Raw genomic sequence first — 27,021 nt, 5'->3', positions numbered from 1 at the left:
ACTAACACATCCTTAACACTCATTTCATCCCCAATCACCAACCTCCATGGAATTGCCCCACTCCCTACCCCCCAGTCTCCGTTTAACGTGGGAAATGTTCATCGGAGGCATTCTCATTCAAGCACAGGCCAAGTTAAATTAAAGATTTTTTTTTTTTTTATTTTTTGCCCCCAAAGCCCCAGTGCATAGTTGTCTGTCACAGCTGCACATCCTTCTAGTTGCTGTATGTGGGACTCGGCCTCAGGCTGGACAGAGAAGTGGTGCCTTGATGCACACCCGGGATCCGAACCCGGGCCGCCAGCATCGCAGCGCGCGCACTTAACCACCAAGCCACAGGGCCGGCCCAGGCCAAGTTAAATTAAAATGTAACTATCAGACTTTGTGGAAGGATATCCCTAATCTCTTAATCAATAAGACTATCAGCAAGATTTTGAACATCCAAGTCACTCTGGGAGTCCCAATTCTTTTAATGTAGAACTTCAGGATGTAAACAAACTCAATGTGAAAAATAAACATTTATTACAAAAATTAGTTTTGACATTCTAAAATGAAAGCAGACAAGGTGTTTTCCAACTCACAGGGGCTGTATAAACTGGAGAGGTAAATTCCAAGGCTGGTAAGGACTGACTCATAGTTATCTTGAGTGACCTCAGGAGGGAGGGACCATTCACCTCAGACCTACAGGAGCAATGAATCACCTCTGCTCCTCTGTGGCCTTTTCTCCATATCCCTCCTACCCTGTCTCCCAACCATGATACAGAACTGAAACATACTTTCAAAATCTCATTCTTACTGAACCATTTCATCTCTACTTTTATTGTCTAATTAGATTTTATTTCCATCTGGAAAATTTATTTTTTATTGGTGCATGACCCTTAACTGATGGTTTGATTTGTTTTTTGTTTTTCTTTTTGGATCCTTGATAAAAAAGAAAACTCAGTTCTGTGAGGAATTTCCAGATAAGGGAACAGAATATGGCAACATGGCATTTAGTATCCTCCACAGAAAGAAATAAGCAAAATCAACCCTGGAAGACTCCTTATTTGCCCTCTTGCTAGTTAATAAATAGACTGGGGGACTGTGGTAGATGAGGAAACAGGAATTTAAGGGCAAAGAAGGGTCCAAATGGGAAGAGGAGAGCTATAACAGGCAGGCCTACCCTGCTGACTCCTGGTCTCAAATGCAGATCACTTCATGACCTGGTCTCAAATTATATTCTCCTTAAACACCCACCCCACTAAATAAAGTAGTAGCTACTACTTTACACCACTATAAAGGAGTTCTCCAAAACGTTCAAGAACTCCTCCTTCCTTCAGGCTCGGGAGCAGATTTCCCTTAGCTTTAGAGAAGTCTTTTAATGCATCTGGTTGGCAGAGGTGGGAGGGTGGGCAATTTCTCTCTGACATGGTGGAACAGACCAAGTAGAATTCCAGAGCACAGCTTTGCCCAGGGTGCCCTCCTCCTGCAGAGGAAGGCCTGCCACAAGAGGGCTCTGGAATGAGGGACCAATGTTCAGAAGCTCCACCATGAGACAGGAACCAGGAAGGGGTGAGACAGGGAGCCAGGGAGCAGCCCAGGTTGCGGGGAAGCAGGCTTTAGGCATTTTTATGTTCGCACAAAGGAGCCAAGGAACCTATTCCCTCCACCCCCCACAACAAGAAGCTTTGACAAATCATGTTTTTATTTCCAGCAACATCCAGCTACATAGAAACACACACACACACAATCTCACCAAAGAGCTAAGAAGCCCTCCAGCACACATTAGGTTTCAGCATAGAGCTAAGACCACACACACACACACACACACACACACACACACACACACACTCAGCAAAGAGCTAAGACTGCTACACACATCCCCACAGCCTTGCAGACACATCTTATAAGGCTCCATCTGGTTGTTCCAGCCAAGGGAAGGGTGACGGCTTGAGCTACCAGCTCCAGCTTTCTTTTCTTTAGATCAGCGGTTTTAAAACTATTCTGCTCCGTGTCCCCTGAAGGCTCACTGTGCTCTCCACAATAAAAGCCCCCATTTTCCTAGAGACACAGTTGGTGTCAGTCTGCTTCTGTTCAGGAGAAGGATGGGAAAACGGTGCAGGAGGATCCCAGTGGCACTTCCCATGGGAAGACAGAAGAAAGTGGGCTGCAGAGGCGGAAGAGACTTGACGTTGTCACCAAACAACCATTTCAGCTGCTGTGGTCTCCCGAACAGCTGGTACCAGTCCACAGTATGGGAGGAAAGAGCCAAGGAACAGGGCTCAAGATCCCTACTGGAGGGCCACTACACGCAGGAGGGGAGGGACTGCTTGTCATTCTTGCTGTCTAGCTGGAAGTCCACAGACATCACTCAGGAGTCCTGCCTGATCCCACGTAGGGATGGGGAATGAAAGCTTTAAACAAGTCCCAGGACACTCCGCAGTGGTGGGAAAGGAAGGGAGAGATGAAGAAGGAAGGGGCACGTAGCTGACATTATTAAAAAACACATCCTAACTAAGATAAAAGTGGGGGCCCCTGTGGGGCTAGAAGACAAATAAGGCATCCTGTGAAACTACAGACATCAGGGGCCAGAGTCTGGTAGCACCTGAGCAAGGCAAGCACAGAGGACAGGAGATGAGGTGGACCAGGTCACACCAGGAATGATGAGGTCTGTCTGAATTCCCCCTGGGAAATAAAATGTCCAAGTCAGCTCTCCAGAGTCTTCTTTAGCTGATAATCCCCCAAACACAAACACAGGCTAGAAACCCCTCCCTCCATGAGGGAGGCCCTCCCCATCCCAGGATAGGCAGACTCACTTCACTTCGAGCAGTGGGCTGGCTGTAAATCACCTTCTTACTTGAACTCGAGGTCCTGTAGACAAGCCAGAAAACGGAGACGCTCAGTCTCCTAACCTCTCCTTAACCTCTGCTTGCCAACTTTAGAGGCCAGAATTGAGAACTTTATAGAAGCACAGAGTTCTCAGTAGGGAGGCATGGGTGGAGGGACACAGGACAGGCACAGAGTCACAGTGAACAGGGGTAGAAATCCAGATGTCTTCCCTACCATGCTGGTTGCCTTCACCTCCAACCCCTACCCCTGGGCCCATCTCAGCTTCAAACCACATGCATCCATGTTCTCAACTTCAGAGAGCCCCAGGACAGCACCTCACTCACCCTTTCTTTGCTCCTGAAAGAGAAGAAATGGGACCATGAGTGTCAACAGATAGAAGACAGCATGGCGCAGGGAGATGGGGGCACTACATGCAGCACTGAGATGTGGGTAGCTGGTGCTCCCTGGCAAATAAACCCCACACACGCGGGCTCAGCATCAGGGTCAGTACTCAGCACCCAAGAAATGTGCCCTGAAATGGGGACGATACAAAGGAGAGTCTTTAAGGGCAAATACTTACTGTTAAAGTAGCCTCGGCTATAGGCGAACCAGATGCCAAAAATCAAGAATCCAAGGAGAATGAGTGTTACGAGGACAGCTGCCACGATGCCCCCCACATTCAACTCCACTACGAGACACAAATGAGAGGGCAGGCACCTGGATGCTCACTCACGGTACTGACAACACCGCCAAAGCCAGGATGAAAAGCAGATCCTACCCCCACCCTACGTCCAAGCTCAAGCCCCCGCCACACCCTGGCTCACCAGCGTCCATGCGCACAGCATCTGACCTCATGGGTGTCCCATACCCATTCTGTGCCTGACAAGAATATTCTCCAGTATCAGAGGCCGACACGGGGTCAAAGACCTGGAGGGCAGAAAACAAACTGGCTTCCTGCTTAAAGAAGCCAAGTACGTATCTTTTACGTCTCCTGACTCTAATGCCAAGTTCACCTTGTTGCTTGCTCTTCCTCCCCACCTTCAGGGGTTCTATAACCATGCCCCACCACCTTTCACTCCCACCTCATCCATACCAGCTCCCCTGTCTTCTGATTCAGGGTATAGGAAGAGTTGATGAAGGCACGGTTGTTCTTGGGCTCCGTAGGCATCTGTACCCCATCCCTGTACCAGGTGTATTCAGAGGGTGGAGAACCATCACTCTCTGAGCAGGTCAGCACTGCCCGGTTCCCGATGGTGGCAGAGGAAGGGATGCTGACTGTAGGCTTGGATGGAGGCACTGGGAAGGGAGAGAAAGGGGTGATCACAAGGGCAGGGAGGGCTGCCTGGAGGCTAAGCAGCCAACTAGGATGACACCCCCATCCATCAGCTCCAGCCTCCCTCCCTTACCAAGCCCTTAGTTTCCCCCTAACCAGGGGCTCATCCCCTCTCTGGCAACACCGTGACTCTGAATCCCCCCAGCTGCGAGCATTCTTACCATTAATGAGCTGCAAAGCTTAGCAGAGCCTGCTAAGGGTTTAGGGAAGCAATGGATTCTAAGCCCACACAGAAGACACGTGGCACGTACCAAGCACAGTGAGCTGGATGCTGACCTCCCCGTAGGTGTTGCCGCCCTCATCAGAGACCATACAAGTATATGTCCCCGTGTCTTTCCGGGTCACAGATTGGAAGCTGATGCCGCTAGGTGAGAAAGTAACTCGGTCCTCATAGGAACCTACCAGGAGAGAGGAGATGGGGGCAGAGTGAGCTGGAAAGCTAAGAGAAGCTGGTGACGGTGGCACTCAAGGCACAAGGGGCCCTCTTCTTCCCCCAGGAAGGGCGATAGGAAGCCCAGGAAGCCCACGGGGACTTGAGCCCCAGGGTGTGCCTCTGCCCTGGAATCCAGGCAATCCCTCCACAACCCAGGCAATCAGGAAGGAGGCGGAGCCACTCACCTGTGATCTTGTTGTTATAGCAAACAAGGCTGGTGGTGTCACCTTGGGCAAACTTCCACTCCACACGGGGAGAAGAGAAGCCCGAGTAGGAGCAGGGCAACTTGGCGGCTGCAGACAGGATCCACATGAGCAGGAGGAAGGAGCAGCGGCAAATGGAGAAGATGGGGAAATGGCCCCGAACCACAGTCAGGGCTGGATGTTCTCCAGGTACCCAGGGGTCTGCACCTGTTCACCCACCCCTGCCACCCTCCACAGCCCCTCCCAACTCACACTTATTCTCAGCAATTTTGACTTCAGGTTCAGAAGTGTACACTGCGCCCCTGCCCAATGCCAGGGAGCCTGAGGAGAAGGAGAGAGGTGGGCCCATCAGGAGCAGACAGAGAAACGCCCTGGAGAGGGAACGGCGCTCCCAGCCGATATCTAAGGGGCATCTAAGGCTGGGACTCTCCAGTGGCTTCTCCATGCTGAGATCCCAAGGTGAGGGGATTCAAGAGATTCAAGCCCCTCCCGGGTCTCACACCCTCTCACCAATATCCTAAATACTTTCTTTTTTTTTTTTTCCTGAGGAAGATCAGCCCTGTGCTAACATCTGCCAATCCTCCTCTTTTTGCTGAGGAAGACTGGCCTTGGGCTCACATCCATGCCCATCTTCCTCCACTTTATATGGGACGCAGCCACAGCATGGCTCGACAAGCGGGTGTGTCAGTGTGCGCCCGGGATCCGAACCGGCGAACCCCAGGCCACCGCAGCGGAGTGCGCACTTAACCGCTTGGGCCACCGGGCCGGCCCCCCTAAATACTTTCTTTAAATGCTTTTTGCTACAATTACAGGCCAATGCTTCTTTTATCAATGGAAATAAAATATGTCCTTCAAGTACAATTTCTTCCATGTTTTTTCCCTCTATAACTCCCAATAATCTAATTAGATTCCTGCTGGTCCAACAGCAGCTTCCCAAATGACCTTTCATGGTTCAGAGAAAGCTTCTCAACAAATAATTGCAGCCACTTGTCAGACAATCCCAGCAGGAAGCTAGCAAAGCTGGAGGCAAAGGAGGGAAGAGAAAGGAGGAGCAATAATGAGGATAATAATAACACTCGACATTTGTAGGGCATTTTGTGCTTTTTAAAGTGTTTTCACATACATTATATCATTTGATCCTTGAAACAAGCATGACAGGTCAGCAGGGCAAGTATTATTATCCCAATTTTACATGAGATGACGAGAAGTAAAGAAACGTCCCTAAGATCACAGAGCTGGTTCTGAGATGGAGTCAGGATCAGAAATGGGCTCAGATCATCTCATTAGAATCTCCTCCTGCCCAATGGAGAAGGAAAAGAAAAGGTGGTGTGTGGTCGGGGTGGAGAGAGGAGGAGAGCAGAGACAAGGCTAATTAAATAACATGGTGGGAGGGAGGCAGCAAGGTTCACAAGAGGGGCTCAAACATTCCAAAGTAAGCACCAGTGACAGAGGATTCTGGAATAGCATGATACTCTTACAATCTCGCACTCACACAATTACTTTCATGCATGTTTTCAAAGCTCAAACTCATGAAGTATGCTTTATTTATAGCTTTAAGTCAGAGTCCAGTCTTCCTTAGATACATGCAAGTACATTTTTCCTTTATTTAATTACTCACATAACTGAATATGGTCTCTTGACCTCAAAGGCTCCCTTTTCTCATCTGAAACAGGAAAGGTTTGAACTAGATGTTCTCTAAAGTCCTTTAGGTACTTTGTTTTTTTGTTTTGGCATTAATGTCTAGAGAGTACTTTTATATACATTTATTTCGACTTGACACAACACCACTGTGAATTAATCCAGATAAGTATTCTCTCCCCCATTTGACACATGAGAAAATTAAGTGTCGAAAAGGTTAAGTGGCTGGCCTACGTTTTCATAGGTAGAACATGGCAGAGCTGCGATGAGCACACAGGTTACTCCTAGACTCCCCTTTTTTTCCTTATTACACCATACTTTTATAAACCACACAGTTTCTCAGAAAAGCCGTCATTTTAATGGAGGCAAAGTATGTAATAAAATGTCATTCTTTTAGAAGTCAGGTCCATTTTATCTATAAATTATTTCTAATAATATTACCTGTATCTGTATATTTGGCATTATACTTTAACATCAAATGTATAATCAAAAATAATAACAGATGCAGAAATTAAATTAAATAGCCTTTAGTAAATTGACAACTGAGGACACGGAAGTCCCTTACTCAGCTCTCATCAGGAATCCTGCTAATGAAATGCTTTGCTTTTTGCCCAAGTCAGCTTGCTCTGCTTTGATGATGGGAATTTTGTTCTTTTAAGATTCTCAAATTTTATAGTTTGCTACCTATGATGCGAACTGTGATGCTCGAACCAGATCTCTCTTCAGGAATGAAGGACGCGTTGTCCCAGCTGCTGGGAGTGCTGCCAGAGGAAGGCCTTCAGCTATCAGCCCTCTTTGAGGAGAGCCAGAAAACCAACCGCCTAGCCCAGGGGCAGGGGCAACCAGCATTGTATGCCTGATCAACAAGAGGAGGAGGGAGTACAAAGCCCCAGCTCCATCACCCCAACTCCGGACAACACTGAAGGGCTATTCCTGCTCCAAAGCTCCTTCTGGAGCAGGCTGAGGCCTTGTTGGGACTACAGTGCAACTCAGCTTCTCCCTCTGCCCGATGCTGCATCCTTCCCCTCCTTTCCATTAGGTGTGGATCCCAAGAGCACTCCCTAATAAATGTCTTGGTACAATAATTGACACCTCAGAGTCAGCTTCCCAAGAACCCAACCTACGACACCACCCAAATAAAGAACAGCTTCTAATTAAACTAAAAACTAGTCTTTGAAATAAAGGGCAACCAAAAAAAAAAAAAAATCACAGTATATGAATTTGGTGATTATTTCTGCATTACTTCTGACTTTAGCTCAAGTTCTTTCTTGAGCCCTCTCAGATCACCAGATCTACAACACATTCAGGAATTCCACCCCCATATATACACAAACATATTGGGCTACAGGCATCTTCCCCTTCTCCTCATTAATCCTGACTGCCATTATCTAGTCCAGGCTTCTCTTCTCTGTTTCAAATACAGAGCCCTTCACCTCAATACCTTCTCACCTCCCTCTAATGCAGGACTGCTGATGTCTGCCTGTGGTCTGACTGCCAATACTCAAAACTCTACTGGGGCCACATATCACACCATGAGCCAAGGCCAGCCTGACCACCAAGCCCTCCCTAGTCACCACAGGACACCTCAGCCACCCTGGTCCACATTCCCCTTCTCATTCCTAAACAAGCCTCTGGAACCAGACAGCCTGCATTCAGACCCCAGCTCTGTTACTTACTAGGCTGTGCAACCCAGGCAAGCCACTTAGTCACTTTGAACCTCAGTTTGCCCATTTGTAAAACCAGGATAATAGTTTCTACATCAAAGGGCTGTTGTTGCGAGTTAGACAAGCTAATACAAATAACGTGCTTACAATCGTGTCTGATCAACAGAAAGTACCAAATAAGTATTATATCTTATTATCTTCCTCATCTGCCCCTAGGCCCTTCTACACACACTTCTTTTTCCGACTTCAAAATTTTCTTCAGTAAGACATGTAAATGAGTATAAATACTGCCTGAAAAATGCTTACACTCCAGCCCACCAAACCATCTCTCCTCTATCATCATAACTGCCTTAGAAAGGCTAACTCATTTCTAGAACCTTCACGGAGAGACCAGCAGAGCTGAGGGTTTACCCTCACCACACCCCATCTACCATCTACACCAGGACACCCCCAGTTTTCCCTCCCCTTCTCCTCATCAATTTCCTATTTTCCTTGCCTCATCATCGCCCCCCTTTGCACTTAACCTTGGACCTAAACTTGGCATACTGTACCCACATACAAACGTCCTACTAACGCACATTGGCAAACCAAAACAGAAGGAAATTTCATCCTTTCCGTTGCAAATTTTAATTTATTCTAAGTTCATAACAACAACAAAAAAAACCCACACAGTCAAAGGCATCAATAGATTTTTGGTCCTTTTCTGAACAGAAAACCTTTCCTTAGTCTTGCTCACCTCTCTAGCTGGAATCCTCTCCTCCCTTCCTCTCCAAACTTCTCCAAGAAGTAGCCTACACACACTGTTTCCAGCCCAACACACCCATTCACCCCTCAACCTACTGCAGGACGGCTGTGGCTCTCACCTTGGAATTAAAATTGCTTTTACTAAGTCACCAATCATCGTATCCCTCAATTCTAAGATGCCCTGATTATAAGACATAACATCGATTTAATAATAGCTTCTTGGGGGAAAATTATATTATATGGATACATAGGCTATAAGTCATATTCCAATTTCCAAAACATTCAAGTAGTCTTAGGATTAAGGATAGCCAGCATGTGCCTTTCCAGTTACCTTCTGTGGCCTCTGTAAGACGTTTGACCCTGCTGATCCCTCCCCTCCTCAGAAGTCACTCTGCTCCCTTGGTTTCCCTGTACAGTCCTTCTGGTCCTCCTCCTACCTCAGAGTTTTATCTTATTCTCCTTTTCGAACTTTGCTTCCTCTGTCCATCCCTTAATATTAGTGATCCCCAGCATTCCATCCTGGGCCTTTTCTTCTCCCCATATTCTCTCTAGGAAATCTTAAACACAGCCCAAAATTCATCTACCCCCATGTACAGCCAGCTCCAGCCACTGCTTCTCACCTGAGCTGCAGAAGCCTGTCGCCTATCGCTGTACTTCCTGCCATCTCCACGTGGACGTCACACACCTGCCTCCTGCCATCTCACCCTGCTCGTGATCTCCCACAGCCTCTCTCTCGCTGCTTCTCTCTCCAGCTCGCTGGTATCACCATTTACTCGGTCACTCAAACCAGAAGCCTTCAAGCCATCACCACCTCTCCTTCACTCTAATCAAATACCATGTCATCTCCCAAATCTCCCTCAGCTTTGGCGCCTCCTCTCCATACCCACTGCCACTATTTAGTACCATCATCATCTGAAGAATTGCAGTTAGTCTCCCTGCCTTGTTTAATCTTTACCCACCCAAATCCATCCTCTATCCCCCTGCTGGAGGAAGAGCCAACATTTATTGAGCACTTACTATATGCCAGGCACTGCTATAAGCACATTACATGGACCATCATTCAATCCCTACAACAACCTTAGGAGGTGGGTCATACTGTCATTATCACCTCTATTTCCTAGATGGGGAAACTGAGGCCCAGAGCAGTTAAGGGGTGGTGCAGATTCAAATCAAGGCAGTTCCAGAGGCTGTGCTGCACTGTACTATACGGCCTTCCTAAAAACGCAAATCTGACACTTGCTTCAAGCTTTTAATGATTCCTCATTGCCTATAAGATAAAATCCAGGGGTCGGCTAGGTGGCATTGTGGTTAAGTTCACGTGCTCTGTTTTAGCAGCCCGGGGTTCGCGGGTTCAGATCCCGGGCACGGACCTACACACCGCTCATCAAGCCGTGCTGTGGCGGCATCCCACATACAAAACAGAGGAAGATTGGCGCAGATGTTAGCTCAGGGACAATCTTGCTCACCGAAAAAAAAAGGTAAAATCCAAATTCTTCAGCAAGGCAAAAAAGCTCCAGCACTACCTGCCTTCGTGATAAGCTTACCATCTTCATTACCCTCTCTACTCTTGCAATCACCCTCTAACAGTATGAAACTACTCACAATTCCCTGCAAAGACAGGCGGTTTCACAACGTCTGCCTCTGGGCAGGCTATTCCTGCTCCAGGAAACACCCTTTCCCTTCTTTCTTCATCTGGCCTGCAGCTATTCATCCACACTATTTTCTGGGAAATGACCTACCCCACCCCCAGGCCTCACCAGAGCCAGGTTAAGGCCTCTTTCCTAGGCTTCCACTACCCCTACAGCAAAACACCATCAAAGCACTTCCCACGTTACAATGACATCATCTGTTATAATGACATCATCTGTGCACCTGTATGTCTCCCCTACCAGACAGTAAACCCTCAGGGAGCAGGGACCAAGTGTTATTTATTATTCTAAGTACTCAGCACTTAGCATAATGCCTGGTACCAGTTGACAGTGAATAACACAGAGCCTTCACAAATTAGGTCATAGCAGACCATACACCAAAACAACTACGTGTTAAGGTTTATCTACAAAATAAGACATACTTTTCAAACTGGCAGATGGGGGCATGCCTAAATGAAGGAAAAACAAACTTGATTTAAAGCCCAACCTTTTAAAAATTTTAATACTAGCAAAGGTATTTTTTTTTTAACTGTTCATTTCTTAGGAAAAAACCAGTGCTCTATTCATCTTAGCTTTATTATTTATTTATTTTTGTGAGGAAGATCAGCCCTGAGCTAACATCTGATGCCAATCCTCCTCATTTTTTTTTGCTGAGGAAGATTGGCCCTGGGGCTAACATCCGTGCCCATCTTCCTCTACTTTCTACGGGACGCTGCCACAGCACGGCTTGACAAGTGGTGCCTCGGTGCGCGCCCAGGATCCGAACCTGCAAACCCTGGGCTGCCGAAGTGGAGCGCGTTTACTTAACACTGCACCACCAGGCCGGCCCCTAATCTTAGGTTTAAAACTTAGCTTCATAACTTAAAAATTAAGAGTTTTTTGAATTTGCTTCATAGTATTGAAATAGAATTAAAGTTCTCTGCACATGGGCAATTTCTACCTGCTGTTTTGCAAAGGTACTGCTCTGCATCTGGGCTGCAGTATGTCTGTATGTATCTGCACGCACAATGACAGAGGCTGGTTTCCTGCATCCAGGGGAAGTGTGTGGAGCCAAGAGTGGAAGAACTGCCAGGAAGTCTTCTAATGCAAGGTCTAAAATAGCAGCAGAAAGTGGGAGAAAGACATGAATCCATTTAAAAGATCACCATTGTCTTCATGACCACAAAAGCAACCAAGAAACTGCAAGGAGGCCCAAGTCAGCTGAGGAGGAGACCCCTGGCCACAGCATTGCTCTTTTTGGAGAACAAAATCCTCAAAATGGTTTATGGTTGTTATAGACTGAATTGTGTTCCTTCAAAATTCATATGTTGAAGCCCTAATCCCCAGTACATCAAAATGTGACTCTATTTGGAGACAGGGTCTTTAAAGAGACGATTAAGTTAAAATGAGGCCTTTAGGACGTGCCTTAATCCAATCCTGACTGGTGTCCTCATACAAAGAGACAGCAGGGCTGCTCACCCCAGAGGGGACAACCATGTGAAAAGGCAGCAAGAGGGCAGGTGGGCATCTGCAAGCCAAGGAGAGAGGCTGCAGAGGAAACTAACCATACCAACACCGTGATTTTGGACTTCCAGCCTCCAGAACTGTGAGAAAATAAATTATTGTTATTTAAGACCCCCAGTCTGTGGGATTTTGTTATGGCAGCCCACACAGACTAACACAAAGGTCTAAGCTGGGCATCAGCAGTGGGCATCCTGGTCGAATCCCCAGCGACTGCAGCCTTGACTTAAGTGAGCATGATGACATTTAGGTACGATGAAGGAATCAACAGAACTCTTGAAGACCTTTACAAGGTGTGTCCTACACTTTTAATTAATCATATCTGAATTCTAGACACATATTACTGAGCATGATCAAATGAAAAACATAATAGCATGAATAAAATAATAATAGCAGTTAACATTTCCTGAATACCTACTATGTGCCGGGTATTGTTCTGAGCCCTTGACAGGTTTAATTCATTTAATCCTTGCAATAATGCTATGAGATAAATATTATTGTTGCTCCCATCTTACACATGAGTTAATTGGGGCACATAAATTAAGTAATTTGCTCAAGGTCACAAAGCTAGTAGGTGGCAGAGCTAGGATTCTAACCCAGGTAATCTGGCTCTAGCACATCACACAGCTATGTAAAAAATGCATATTGCCACCTCAAAGGTCAAGGTAGATCAGCTTGTACAGGCATAAAAAAATGCCCAAAATGCATAAACAATATGGAGAATGTGATTCTAGTTTTATAAACTATAAAAATAACCTGAGGGTTGGCCCAGTGGCTCAGTGGTTATGTTCACACTTTCCACTTCGGCGGCCCGGGGTTCGCAGGTTCAGATCCCGGGCGCAGACCTACACACCACTTATCAAGCCATGCTGTGGCGGCGTCCCACATATACAGTAGAGGAAGATGGGCACAGATGTTAGCCCAGGGCCAATCTTCCTCAGGAAAAAGAGGAGGATTGGCAATGGATGTTAGCTCAGGGCTAATTTTTCTCACCAAAAATAAAATAAGTAATGAAAACAAATAAAATAACCTGAGTATATGTATAAAAAGATCTCTAAGGATAGACTCCAAACACTTGATAGTACATAGTATCTGAGAGATGAGACCACAGGGAGCTTTTCTTCTCTCTGTTCTGCATTTCTGTAATATGCAAGTATGTGTTAAGTGTTTTAATTTAGAGAAAAGGATCTCAACAACAAAAAAACTAACAACCCAATTAAAAAATGGGCAAAAGACCTGAACATACATTTCTCCAAAGAAGATATACAAATGGCCAACAGACACACGAAAAGATGTTCAAAATCATTAACTATCAGGGAAATGCAAATTAAAACTACAATGAGATATCACCTCACGCCCGTCAGAATGGCTATAATTAACAAGACAGGAAACAACATGTGTTGGAGAGGATGTGGAGAGAAGGGAACTCTCATACACTGCTGGTGGGAGTGCAAACTGGTGCAGCCACTATGGAAAACAGTATGGAGATTCCTCAAAAAATCAACGATAGAACTACCATATGATCCAGCTATTCCACTGCTGGGTATTTATCCAAAGAACTTGAAAACATCAATCCATAAAGATACATGCACCCCTGTGTTCACTGAAGCGTTATTCACAATAGCCAAGACTTGGAAGCAACCTAAGTGCCCATCAAGGGACGAATGGATAAAGAAGATGTGGTATATATACACAATGGAATACTACTCAGCCATAAGAAACGATGAAATTCAGCCATTTGTGACAACCTGGATGGACATTGAGGGCATTATGCAAAGTGAAATAAGTCAGAGGGAGAAGGTCAAATACCGTATGATTTCCTTCATTAAGTAGTAGATAATAACAACAATAAACAAACACATAGAGACAGAGATTGGATTGGTGGTTACCAGAGGGGAAGGGGGGAGGGAGGAGGGCGAAAGGGATAATTCGGCACATGTGTGTGGTGATGGGTTGTAATTAGTATTTGGGTGGTGAACATGATGTAATCTATGCAGAAATAGAAGTATAATGATGTACACCTGAAATTTATACAATGTTATAAACCAATGTTACTGCAATAAACAAAAAAATTTTTTAAAAAATAGAGAAAAGGGAGTGCGAAAGGGGAATAAAAAAGGCAAAAAAAATCCAGACAGATCACAAGGAAAGAAAAATAAAACTAAGCCAGAAAGGAGAGGCAAAACAAAGTCACACACACACACACAAAAAGGCAAGATGATAAAGAATAACAGGAAATACCCAAATAGTGACACACCAGGAAGCACAGATGATTAAACAAAACTTTAAAGGTGAGGGGCCGGCCCAGTGGCATAGCGGTTAAGTGCTCGCACTCCGCTGCTGGCGGCCCGGGTTCGGATCCCGGGTGCGCACAGACGCACCAACGCACCACTTGTCAGGCCATGCCGTGGCGGTGTCCCACATAAAGTGGAGGAAGATTGGCACGGTTGTTAGCTCAGAGCAAGTCTTCCTCAGCAAAAAAAAAAAAGAGGAGGATTGGCATGCATGTTAGCTCAGGGCTGATCTTCCTCACCAAAAAAAAAAAAAAAAAAACTTTAAAGGTGAAATGAGGTAACAGATGAGTAAAAAATACGAAATATGAGATTACTACACCATCAAGACCCTGGAGAGCATATGTGAGTCTGATAAATTTCGAGGAGAGGAAAGGGGCAGGAGGAAACGAGAGCAGGGGTAACGTGGGGACACTGTAGTGGATGGGGAAGAGGAAAGGAGGCAGGTGGAACGGCACAGGGGGTAGGAATCGGATGAGGAGGTGAGTGAGGTAGAGAAGAGGAGGTGCTGATTCAGGCATTAATACCTAAATCAATCCCCACACATTTTCATACACTTCAGAAGAGAGTTAGTGGTGTATAAATCTATAAGACCGAGGATATAATTCCTGAAAATCTACTACGTATCTGAATAATAAAACAACTGTGGCAAATTGTAGTTTCCCAAATGGACACACTTATCTATATACTTCTCTCATCCACACGCTTTTCTTACATTGTGACTGAAGTAGAGTCTAAGTTCCCTCTTTTTGAATGAGGGCAAGGCAAGGTCTTGTGACTGCCTTGACCAACGGAGTCACGGCAGAAGGGACATATTGAGCCCTCACATTAAGGTTAGCATCTTATACACATATTCTCATTAAATTCTCCCCAAAACCCTATGAAACAAGTACTATTGTTATTATCCCATTTTACGGATGAGAACACTGAGGCTTAAAACAGTTGCCCCAAATCACACCGCTACATACAGCAAGGTGGGAATCTTAACCCAAGTCTGCCCAATTCTGAGGCTCCAAAACTATTATGCTACACAGCATCTTCATTGGACAAGCAAGTAATTCACCCATCCTTCAAGGTCCTGATCAAATGTCCCTTGATCCATTATGCCTTCTCTAATCAAAACTAATCTCTCCCCAACTTCTAGAAATGTAGCCTAGGAAAACAATCAAAGGTAAGCTTAAAGATTGATGTACAAGGACAATTTAATATTATTTAGTACAGCAAAGAAAAAGAAAACAACCTAAATGCCCAAAAAAAGGTGAACAGTTAGGTAAATTATGGTATAGCCATACAGTAGAATACTATAGAATGGATTTTGTTTAGAGCATATTTTGCTTAAAAAAAAGAAAAAATACACACACACACATACATCTCACACATTTATTCATAGAGGAAAGACTAGAATGAAACACCAGCAATGTGTTTATCTCTATATAACAGGATTATGTGTGATTTTATTTTCTCTATATTCCTGTTTTCCCATTTTTCTACATCGAGCATGTATCATTTCTTAATAAAAAATGTATCTTTTTAAATAGTGACTGTCTTCCCTTCTATGCCCCCAAAACATTTTGTACTTCGATGACAGGCCCTGGCACACTCTGCTCTGTATTCTACTCACTCAATATATCTGTAGCTCCTTGGGAAGAGAGACCAAATTATGTTCGTATCCTCCCAGCTCCTAGCACTGGGCTTTGCCTAGAGAAGGTGCTCCATGAGCCACACGGAAGCAATGCTACAATGGGAAGGGGTCACAGAGGGTGGAGGCATCCAGACACTTACCAGAACCGCCACCAATCACTCCTTATACATGCAAGTCAAACCCACAACAGAAAAGCTACTTCCTTCGACTGCTTTATTAAGAAAACTTTGTTTTCTCTATATGTTCTGTTAATTATTAGAATTTTCCTTTTTTTTTTTTTGTGAAGAAGATCAGCCCTGAGCTAACATCTGTGCCCCTCTTCCTCTACTTTATGTGGGACGCCGCCACAGCATGGCTTGACAAGCGGTGCATCAGTTAGAATTTTCCTTAACTTCCTTTCGTGCCATGAGTTTGTTTGAATTCATTTTTCTAAAAAAGGAAAGAAGAAGAGGGAAGCCAGCCAGCCAGCCGGCCAGCATCTCTGGTTTTCTCTAAGAATTCAACCAAACTTCCCCTTTAGGCACATGAGCTTCATAGGACCCTCCAGCTCTACGGGAGCTAGAGCTGCTGAACAGGCAGGATGAGCCAGAGCCTCCAAAAGCCACCACCTACAGTGTATTCACAGGTCACTGAATGTAGGCTAATTGTTACCAACACCTCCGGTTCCCTCGGAGCTTCCTGATAGCAGTGTTACTCGTTTTTTTATCCCTTATCTCTAGCACAGTGCTCAGGACATGGTAAACACCAATGTTTATTGGATTAACAAATGAATTTGACATTGCAATACAATTAGACCCTGGACCTAGGGCTTCCATCCCTGGGTTGCCCTTTCCTCCCCACCACTCACCCTGTAGAGACTGAACTCACTCCTGGAGGTTGGGGTGGGACAGAGAAGGAATGTGTGGGCAAGAGGAAGGCTTTGTGAGCCCAACAACAGGCTGGGCTAAACCTAAACACCACCCTTGGCTGCGCTTTCTGTGACGTCGGTCAGGTGGCATGGCCCTCTGCGGATGGGAGAAAGTGGTCCCGGCAGTGTAGGACAGGAGTTTTCGCTTCATCACTCCCTCCTGCCTTCTCACAGCAGAATTTCCAGTTCTACCTGCTCAGCTCCCCGCCTCCCCCCACCAGCTCCCCATTACAAGGGAGGGTTGCGCCTGCCTGCCCAGGGCTCACTCCAGGGGCCTGGCATCAAACTTCCTGCCAACCAGCGGCTTCCTCCTGTCCTGCCTCTACATTGTGAAATAAATGACACAAGCTGGACTTTAGACAGAAACCCTGCTTATCAGGGAGTCCCAGGCAGATGAACTCTGAGTTTTCAGTGCCTGGAAACCCCCAGTATGCGTCCACTCACACCGCTTTCCACAACCCCCTCACAACACTGAAACCTCTTCCACAATTACATTTGGCAAGTGGTTATCCAGGTCTTTCCTGAACCTCTGAAAAGGAAACAGGTCTGAGCGTAGAGATCCCCAAGGTCCTCAACGCTAACAGATGTGAAAAACAAGCTCCATTATTTCCTGATCTATCACATAAAATGTGTGTAGCTTTTAAATCTATCTTTAAGCAGAGGTGTCAGCCATTTCTGTGTCCATAGAACAGGCGTGACCCAAATGACTTGTGAGGAGGTGTTGAGGGGAGGCGGATCCTAACGGCCAAAGCCACAACACCTGTAACACCAATATGGCAAGATCTCCAGGGTATAGGAAGTGAAATAAACAAGATACAGGATGCAGCAGAATGTATATAGTGTGTCTCTTTTTGTATAAGAAAAGGGATGGGGCGGTATGGTGGGAACAGGAACAGTGTGGGAGTGAGATCCCCCCACTCCTTTAATATCATCTTGATTCTTGAACCACATCAATGTGTTAACCTATTCTAAATAAATAAACTTTTTTTTTTAACTACAGCAGCTGTACCCCAAACCAAAATGAGGCTGGAGACCCCAGACAAGCCCAGATCACAAAGAAACTGAAGAGAAACAGCCCGAAGTGAAAGTGTTCCGGAGCTAGGAAAAGACTAAGGTTCTGGAATTCCACCACCGTGCATTTCCTAGTTCCAGCTGTTGCCAGTCACTAGTTTCTAGTCTGGCTTCGAGGGAACAATTCTTTCCTGGGAGTAAATTCAGTTGGGAGAGGAGGGGAGGAGTGACTCACCAATCTACAGTTCTGCGGTGTGTCTAACCCTGAACAGCAAAGCTAGAAGGGCTGGAGTCTGAAACATCAGTAGGAAACACCAGGCCTCACAGACTGACCCAGGCACAGGGCAGCAGTTCCTCCCTCCTGGAATGCCTCAGTTGAGACACCACACTCGAGTAAGGGGTGGGGGGGCAAAAACCAGGGTTCCAACCTAGGTTCCCCTCTCTCCCCCATGGCTTACACAAAAGTCATCCTGTTCACACGGCACCCTGCTAAGCGGAAATGCCTCTCCCTACCTGGGAGGTAGCTGGAAACTTTTCTAAGTACAGGCTCTCTAGGGAGAGGGAGACTGGTACTCTCTGTCACCAGTTTTGCTTTTCCCAAGCCCAGTCCTCCCAGTGTTGCACCTCGGATCCCTGCCCCAGCAGGCTCAGGCCTTCCTTTCCACTAGCATCCCCAGGCTGCGGCTGGGCCTCTGCTTGACTTGTTGATCATATCTTACTCTTTCTTCTTCCTCCTTGATGGCAGAGCCCACAATGAGGAGGAGCCCTGGAGGGAGGAGGGAGAGCACATGGGCATTCTGTATATACTTTCAATATCCCAAAGGCAGAGGACAGACTAGATGCTCAAGAGCAAGCCTCTGCTTTTCGACTCTTGCCATTTGGGATCTATCAGGGTCTCTCTCTTCTTTCTCTGACCTACTCTACCAGACACAGTATTCTTTCATCCTCACAAAATTCAAAGGGGATAAGAGCTGCCTAATAATAAATAATCCCTTCATGTATATGTAATGTGGCTATTAGCCCGGTTCATCCTCAGGACAGGTTTAGAACAAGTGTTATTACTCTTTTATACAGATGAAAAGACTAAGCTACTTTGCCGAAGATCACAAAGAAGGCAGAAAGCCGAGCTAGAACCCTAGTGGGGTGACCTTGCTCCTAGTCCCATCTTCATTATACTAATCAAATCACTTCCCCCCAGCTCTATCCTGATTTAAATGTGACAAGATCAGTTCCTCCACCCCTTCCCAGGACCCACTGTCCTGCCATGCTTACAAAACATCATCTTAGGCTCCCTCTGAACCACTGTTTCTTGATTCCCTGAACAGACTAGAGGACATCCCCAAGCTCAGAATGGTGCCATCAGTGCCACTATGTGATTATTGTGTGATTATCACAATATAGAAAATTAGAGGGAAAGAAAAGAAGAGGGAAGGGGAGCAAGATGCAGCTCCAGGAAGCTTACAAGCCTGACAAGTACTGTCACAAATAGAGTCTCTGACTCAGAAACTTCTAGGTTTGTGGGGGAACAGTACTAGCACAGTACAAGGGTTGGCAAAGTCTTTAGTGCTGAGCCACACAGAACCAAAAAATGACCATGGGTGTCACTAGCAGTTCTAAGATACAGGCAGAAGTAAGGGTGGGGGTAGGAAAAGAAAGGAAATCAAAAACAAGGGGGTGGGGGATGAAGGAGTAGAATGAAAGGGAGAAGTGGGAGAATAAAGAATCTAGTGGGAAAGAAAAATGGAAAAAAGTAAGTAAGATAGTGGACAGTATTCCAAACTGACGTTTGATATCATGGTTCCTGTGCCATAGGGTCCCTAAGATGCTGGATCCAGGAGTGGAAAAAGGATAATGGAGTCAGGAGACTTTGGTTCCATTCCCGGGACCTTTTATCAATCTGGAAAAGTCATCTCCTCTCTTAGGACCTGTTTCCTTATCTGTACAATAGAGAGGATTAGACTTGCCTCTGGTCCACTCCACCCAAAGGGTTTACGTCTTTGTGATAAGGGACAAAGGACTAGTCAATCCATCTGTTTCAGGGCAGGGAATCTATTTCCACCCTTCAAAACTGAGCAAAATGAAATGCCTTATAATCACCGATATTGATTGTAAATGTTCATTTCTTTTACACTTCCTAAAATATGGACACTGAGGAAAAAACAGCGATTCCTACAGAACACATACTGACACAACTATCCACATAAGCACACGCACAGACACTCAAGAAGCAGACGGACACCTGTACAGGTGCTGACACAGGTTGACTGACGAAGGCATAAACCTTTCACTCAGCCCGGTACAAACACATCTATAGTCAGAGGCATGACCCAGCAAGTCAGCCTCATTGTTCCACAGAAAAGGGAGTTTACAAAAGAAACAAACACTCTCATACACAGCCAGGGGTAGGGCAGAGTTCTCACTGTGAGAAGGATCCAGCCAACCAACAGACAGGTCCTCCTCCTCCTGGGAATAGTCACTCAGTCAACAATATTTATTAAGGACTCTTAAGGCAGTTATTCCAGAAAGAAACTTTGAATGCTGTGCTCTGAGAAATTTCAGATTTCAGTCTTATTTCCTCTTCAGAGTTTGCACTCAGACACTTTTCCAGAGCAACCACCGCAAACCAAAGATCAGGGGGAGCTAAAGAGACCCCTTCAGGAGCAGCCAGGGAAAGAGACTTCCACCTCACCCCACTCCACTAGATTTTCTCTGAGGACCCTCCAGGAGCAGAGCATCCAGGGCCAAGGAAGTCAGGGGGTGAGAGGCCCATGACTTCTCTTGTGTTGCTCGCAGACGTTGGATGCGTATTGGAGAGGCAGAATGCCCTTCCCAGGTGCGTGTGGAGGGGGATGGCTGGGGAGACGTACGTGGGCAGGGCCCTCGCGCCCATCGGCCCTCACCAGTATGTGAGGATGGGGGAAAGTGGAACCAACCCCTCCCCGTTATTTTTGGTGTAAGTGCGGAAGGGGCAGCTCTCTCCGGGTGGATGTAAGGGGAGAGGTCACAACTCACTGATATGGGGGAGGGGAGCCAGCCACTCACTAGGGGGAGGGGGAGGGGAAAGAAGAGAAAGGAGCCAGAGGTGGAAAACAGGACTAGGAGGCTGGCAAGTTTCTGAACTCCTCCCCTCCCGTGGGCAAAGGGCGTGGGGAGTGCCTCCCTCCAACCTCTGCCCCGACCCACCGATTTCTCCCGAAACTCCGGGAACTTACACAGAATCACCGATGTGAAGAGAAGCAACTGTTTCTTCCCGGCTTTCGCCTTTGTCCCCATCACGATCAGGATCCCGAAACGACAGCGGCCGCCAGAGCCCTGGGAACAGACACAGCTTCACCCACTGCAGCGCGAGGACTAAACTCCAGCCGCCAGGTTGAGCCTCGCCCGGCCCTTCCCTCCACGCCGGATTGGTCGGCGCCCCGCCCCTGCACATTCCGATTGGCGGAGGCAGCCGCCGCTCGGTTGAGTGATTCACCGTCGCCAGGTGGGACTCCGCCCACTACTCCCTACTGGGGCGGATTGGCGCCTTTCCAAGCCAGAGCCGCCTCTGATTGGCCCAGAACACTGTCGCGTAAGGAGCCAATTCCTCACCTTCTGCAGGTGAGGACATCCTGATTGGGCGGCGTTCCTGAAGTAGGGATTTTCTGACTGGCTGGGCTCTGAGTTGGGGCTGGAGGACTAGAGGAATACCTAAAAGGAGGAGGTATGGAAGAGAGTCGTACTGCGGGGCTCGCGGAGACGGGCCTGATTTTGTTTTTTTATTGTTTGTTTGTTTGTATGTAAATTGCTGGGTGCTGCAGAAAACTTGGTCCCTTTGGCAAGTGAAAATCACATATTAATATGCGAGGGTTGGGGGAAAGGACCAGGAGAGAAGTGGAATGATATCTTAACACAACCCCCAAACTGTGTTCCTCTGTCGACCCCATTAGCAGCATACACAGGCTTTGAGAATTGGGCAGCGCAGAAAGGAGGAAAAGAAAAGGAGAGGGAAAAGAGAGGGGAAGGGAGCGGTCAACTCAAAAATGGGAAAAGCAGAATTACATTATCTCAGGAAGAACTTTAAACACATGTGCACCAAACACGCCCAGATAATACAAACTGACCTACAGATGCTTTATAAACATCATTGTGACTGACTGCGGATATGTCCTTAACACGTTTGATCTGTCAGCAGAGCCCTACATTCCAGAATTATTTTTTTCTTCTCACTGTGACTAATAGTGGGGTGATGACTAAGACCCTCTTTCTATAGACTATGTTGATACTCAAGCTTTCTGTTAATATTTATATTGTTACATCATTTTTAGTTGAAACTCATGCCTAACACCTTTGCTATGTCTAGCTTCCATTTTACAATGATTAATTTTAAGTGATCTTAGTATATCCAGGTTGCCTATGGGAAAACTTTCAGAACATTATCTCACTGTAAGTAAAAAAATCCACACTTTTATCCAAAACGGTGTTCTTTGACTTTTTGCTTCTTTCACCTTTGGTCTCATTCCTTTTGTCCACATCTCTTGGGCCAAAGGTCTACTTCCCGTTCCACCAGAAACACTGTTTATCAAGCAACATTTATCAAGCACCTACTGGGTGCTGAAGGGCAATACAAACAAATATAAACCACAATCCCTGACTTCAGATGACTTACAATCTACTTCCCAGACTAATGCAGGAAACAAGACAATGTGTAACCAAAAGAGAAACTTCATATTACTAAATCGAAACAAATATTTGGGTGTGTGCCATGTGCAATGATCCGTTCTTTACCTTCAAAGGAATTTAAAGTCTTGGAGAAAGAGCCATATACAGGAAGTTAAGTATGAGAGTAAAGGGGGTGGAGGAGGAGCTTGGAGAAGGGACCAGTCACTGTGGACTGTGATTGTCAGAGAAAACTTGAAGAGGGAGGAACTTGAGCAGGGGTTTACAGGAACTCTAAGACTGATCGTTTCACCCTTCACAGGAAGGCCCATACAACCACCCAGAGTTTAGACGTCCTCTGCTTAAACTCTCCTAAGAGTTCTCAAGGCAGACCATGCTGCTTTCTGTACAACTCTTAATCGTTAGAATATCCTTTCAACAAATTGAAATCTGCCTCCTGGTAACTTCCAGCCACTGTTCTCTCGAGTTACACAAAGTATCTCATTATTCTTTGCCAATGACAGCCCTTCCTTCAAGTATTTTAAGATACTTATTATGAGCCTTCTGAGTCTTTCCTTCTCCAAGCTAAACATCTTTATATCATTCAAATAGTCTTCATATGGCACGGTTTCACAAGCCTCCCACCGCATAATTAATCTCCCTCCTTTGGATAGTCCCTTGTTTGTTCATGAACCAGGCACTGGAGAAACCATCCCTCTATGGGATGGGCAGATCTCAGTTCAGACCCAGTTCCCCAATATCTAGCTATCTGTCTTTGGCCAGTTCACATCTCTGAAACTTTCTGCATCCAGAAGGTCGTTATGATAATGGTAATATCATTTACCTTATGGCAAATAAGGATTAAATAATATAATAGACATTATATGCTTAGCACAGGGCATGGTACATTTTAAGTACTGAAATGGTATCTACTTCCATTACCCTTATTTACAGTCTAAGAATGCATTCGCAACTATAATAGCCATATTATACTATTGAGTTATAGTCAATTTGTAGCAAACTAAAACCCATAAGCCTTTTATTTTCACTTGGACTACTATTAAATCAGGCCTCTCACATCCTATACTTGTCTAGTTGTTTCTTAACCAAAGTACATTTTGCATTTATCCCTATCTCATTTTATATCTTTTTGTTTTGAAAATGAAATATTAATGTGTAGAAATGTACATGAAATAATGTTAATTAATATCAAATGAAAAAGTAATTACAAATAGTATGTATCCCAGTTATTTTTATGTAAAACATTTATGTATACATTTACAAAGCATGAAAGTAATTTTAGAGTATGCAAATAATTTTGTATTCACCAAGTTCCTTTTCCCATAAAGTTGCTTAAATGAATAATAAATTTTTAAATTGCAATGTCATTTGTTTTCTGTAGCCTTTCAAAAAAGCAGATTTTGTAAACTTCAGGCTGGGTGAGTTTGTCTGCAAGGTAGAAAATTCTGGAAGGGATTATTAAACATAAATCTTGATTCTGTCATCCAATATATTAGCAGTCACACGGAATTTCTATCATATGCAAGTTTCATAAACATGCTTTCTATGACCTAATCCAATAGGTTAATAAAAATATTGAACAAGCATGGAATTGAAAACAGAATCCTGACGTGACCTCTGTCCAAGCTGGCATGGTACACTAATACCACTCTAGGTGTTGATAGTTTCAGATGTTCCTGTTGAGAGATGCTGTGCTTCTGTCATATATTTGTCTTATGGATACCTTGAATTTTATAATCGCCCTGTTAGTCATTTTGCTTTGGTCTCTAAGAAGACCAAATCCAAATCTGCAATCCAAGTCCAAAAAAATTTTTTTTTTTTTTTTAAGATTTTATTTATTTTATTTTTTCCCCCCAAAGCCCCAGTGGATAGATGTATGTCGTAGCTGCACATCCTTCTAGTTGCTGTATGTGGGACTCGGCCTCAGGATGAACGGAGAAGCGGTGCCTTGATGCGCACCTGGGATCCGAACCCGGGCCACCAGCATCGCAGCGCGCGCACTTAACCACCAAGCCACAGGGCCGGCCCCAAGTCCAAAAATTGACGTGCATTCCTAACTTCATCTCTCTTTATCCTGACTTCATCTGACTGTGCTATCCAATTTTCCCTTAGCCCTGACATATTTTTTTTAATTCTTTTTATCCTTTTTGGAATGTAGGGTTTTGTGCACATACAAACATACTGAGTGAGTACCATGATGTGCTACCCAGAGTCCCCTTCAGGAATGAAGGACTTGTTCCACCAGCTGTTGGCCTCTTTGGAAATGGCCTCCACTGAAGACAGGTACCTAGGTCAAGGGCACAATCCCTTCCAAGGGTCACCTATATCTAATGACTAATCAGTGTGTGTTGTTCAAGGGTCACTCTGAAAGAAGTTTCATTGGACTAGTGGGATGGGCAATAAAACCTGTGTGGTATGTCAATTATACCTCAATTAAAAAAAAACTGTATGGAGTAGGCTGAGGAGAGAATGTAAATTGCAGAAATAATGACTGTGGCTATAGACAGTTCAATAGAGATTTTGCTGAGGCGGGCAGCAGAGAAAAGGAGCAGCAGCTAGAGGGGTGTTGGATGAAGGCAGAGTACGTATTGTGTTTACATGGAAATGCTTGTATGCTAATGGCAATGATCCAGTAGAAAGGAAATAAATGAATGATGTATGAAAAAGAGGGGACAGTTGCAGTACCAAGTTCTTGAGGAGAGGAGATGGGATCCAGAGCTCAAGGTGAGGGTTAAAAGGGAGCAGAGACAACCATCCACCATAACAAGAGGGAAGCATATGGTATAGTTGGTACATTTGTTGTTGGGAAGATGATGGAAATTCAGTCTGATTTCTTCTGTTCTCAATGTAGTATGAGGTAAAGTCATTAGCAGAGGAAAAAGAAAGTTTAAGAGATCTAAAGAGTGGGGAGAAGTGGAGATAGAAACTGAACACACTAGGGAAGTGTTTTAGGACTGGTGAGCATGTTAAGTGCCTACTAGATATTTTGGACATAATTTAAAGAGAGACCAGTCAAACTGGTGTGAATTTTACTCCAGCTGTTTGAATGCAGGGAAAGAGTAAGTGGTTAGTGAATTTGACCATAGCTGGGCTTTTCCTAAGCAAGTGGATAGAGAGAGCAGCAAGAATGTTAAAGAGGTCTGCAAGGGAGTTACTTTTTACTAATTCTCTCTGTGTCCTTCCAGAGTTTCTTTTTGCTAATATGAGCAATTATAAATATATATCCATATTACCTCACTTTTTTTTTTTTCACGCAAAAGACAGCGTACTATTTTTTTCACCTAACAATGTATCTTGGAGACCCTTTGTGAGTATACTGAGAGTTTCCTCATTATTTTTTACAGCTACATAATATTCTATTGTATGTTTATGATGTTTATTTAGCCAGTTTTAATTTATAGATGGATTACTTCCTGGATACTTATACCTGGATTAGTTCCAGTCTTTTGCTAATATAAATAAGGTAATGAATAAACTCATACATATATCATTTCATGTGGATGCAAGCTTATTTGTAGGATAAATCTCGAGAAATGTGAATGCTGGGTCAAAGGATATATGCAGTTATTATTTTGATTGATATTGGCAAATTGTCCTCCTTGAGTTTGTACCAATTTATATTTACATAATCTATTAGCATATCTATTTTTCCCTGTCTTGCCAAAAGAGTGTTTTCTGAAACATTTGAATTTTTGCTTATCTGATAAATGTAAATTGAAACCTCAGTTTAGTTTTAATTTGCATATCTCTTATTATGAGTAAACTGAGCATCTCCGTCGATTTAAAAGTTAGGTGTATTCTGTGAACTGTCTCTTCATATGTATTGCTCATTTTTTAATTGAGATAGTTGTCTTTTTCTTATCTATTGTAAGGGCTCTTTATATATTCCAGGAATTAGCCCTTTATGTATGCTATGAGTTGAATTTGTCCCCCAGTTTGCTGTTTGTCTTTTGACTTGACTTGTGTGGTGTTTGTTTCTTTGTTTTTGCCATGCAGAAGGCTTTCAATTGCTTTTTTGTACTTTAATTTATCAATCTTTTCTTTTATGGCTCTAAATTTTGACTCAAAGTTAGAAATATCTTCCCCACTTTAAGATAATGAAAGAATTCTTGATAGTTTCCATTTTTACTTTAAATCTTTGATCAATTTGAAACTGATCTTGGTTTATGGTGTGGGATATGGAACCCATCTATCTATCCATGCACATTGTTTTAATTACTAACAATTTATTATATAGGACTTCCTCCCCCTCATTGATGTTCTTTTCTAGCTTTTCTGGCTATTCTTAATTTCAACTAAACTGATATATTTATGAAGTTGAGTCTTCCTCTCCAAGAATCTCCTAAGTCTTTTCTTTTTTTTTGTACAAGTCTTTTTTTAAGGTCTTTTCATTGTGTTTTAATATTTTCTTCATATAGGTCTTAAACTTTCTTGATAAGTTTATTCCTAGTTATGCAAAGGAATGATGATAATGATGAACCATGCTTGGCATCTACGGGATTAGGAGGAAAATAATAAATAGCTAAATTTTGGAAAGCTCAATTA

The 27,021-nt window shown here is 44.6% G+C and overlaps 1 protein-coding gene across 1 annotated transcript; it reads right to left on the bottom strand.

The window, feature by feature from the left end:
• Nucleotides 1–496: 496 nt before the first annotated feature.
• Nucleotides 497–21,189, bottom strand: F11R (F11 receptor). The gene is made up of 10 exons (XM_004443657.3): nt 21,033–21,189; nt 5,027–5,095; nt 4,757–4,864; nt 4,390–4,536; nt 3,899–4,101; nt 3,630–3,732; nt 3,386–3,493; nt 3,150–3,162; nt 2,793–2,847; nt 497–2,661 (listed from the first exon to the last, which is right to left on the bottom strand). Exons 1-10 carry the CDS (start codon nt 21,091–21,093, stop codon nt 2,626–2,628), a joined length of 903 nt encoding a protein of 300 aa, XP_004443714.1. The 5' UTR covers nt 21,094–21,189; the 3' UTR covers nt 497–2,625.
• Nucleotides 21,190–27,021: the final 5,832 nt, after the last annotated feature.

This window comes from Ceratotherium simum, chromosome 2, assembly GCF_057802395.1.
Source record: "Ceratotherium simum simum isolate JZ-2026a chromosome 2, ASM5780239v1, whole genome shotgun sequence".
In the NCBI taxonomy this organism is placed as follows: Eukaryota; Metazoa; Chordata; class Mammalia; order Perissodactyla; family Rhinocerotidae; genus Ceratotherium; species Ceratotherium simum.
Note: the sequence above shows the minus strand (reverse complement) of the source record. Positions and strands in the feature narration are given on the sequence as shown.

What these genes read in the sequence shown, in the direction of transcription:
- F11R (XM_004443657.3), bottom strand. Translation starts at nt 21,093, where the DNA reads ATGGGGACAAAGGCGAAAGCCGGGAAGAAACAGTTGCTTCTCTTCACA. An exon ending in CAAAATTGCTGAGAATAAGT is followed by an intron (nt 4,865 to 5,026) that starts GTGAGTTGGGAG and finishes TCCTGTCTGCAG; the next exon opens with CCGCCAAGTTGCCCTGCTCC. An exon ending in CTATAACAACAAGATCACAG is followed by an intron (nt 4,537 to 4,756) that starts GTGAGTGGCTCC and finishes CTCTCCTGGTAG; the next exon opens with GTTCCTATGAGGACCGAGTT.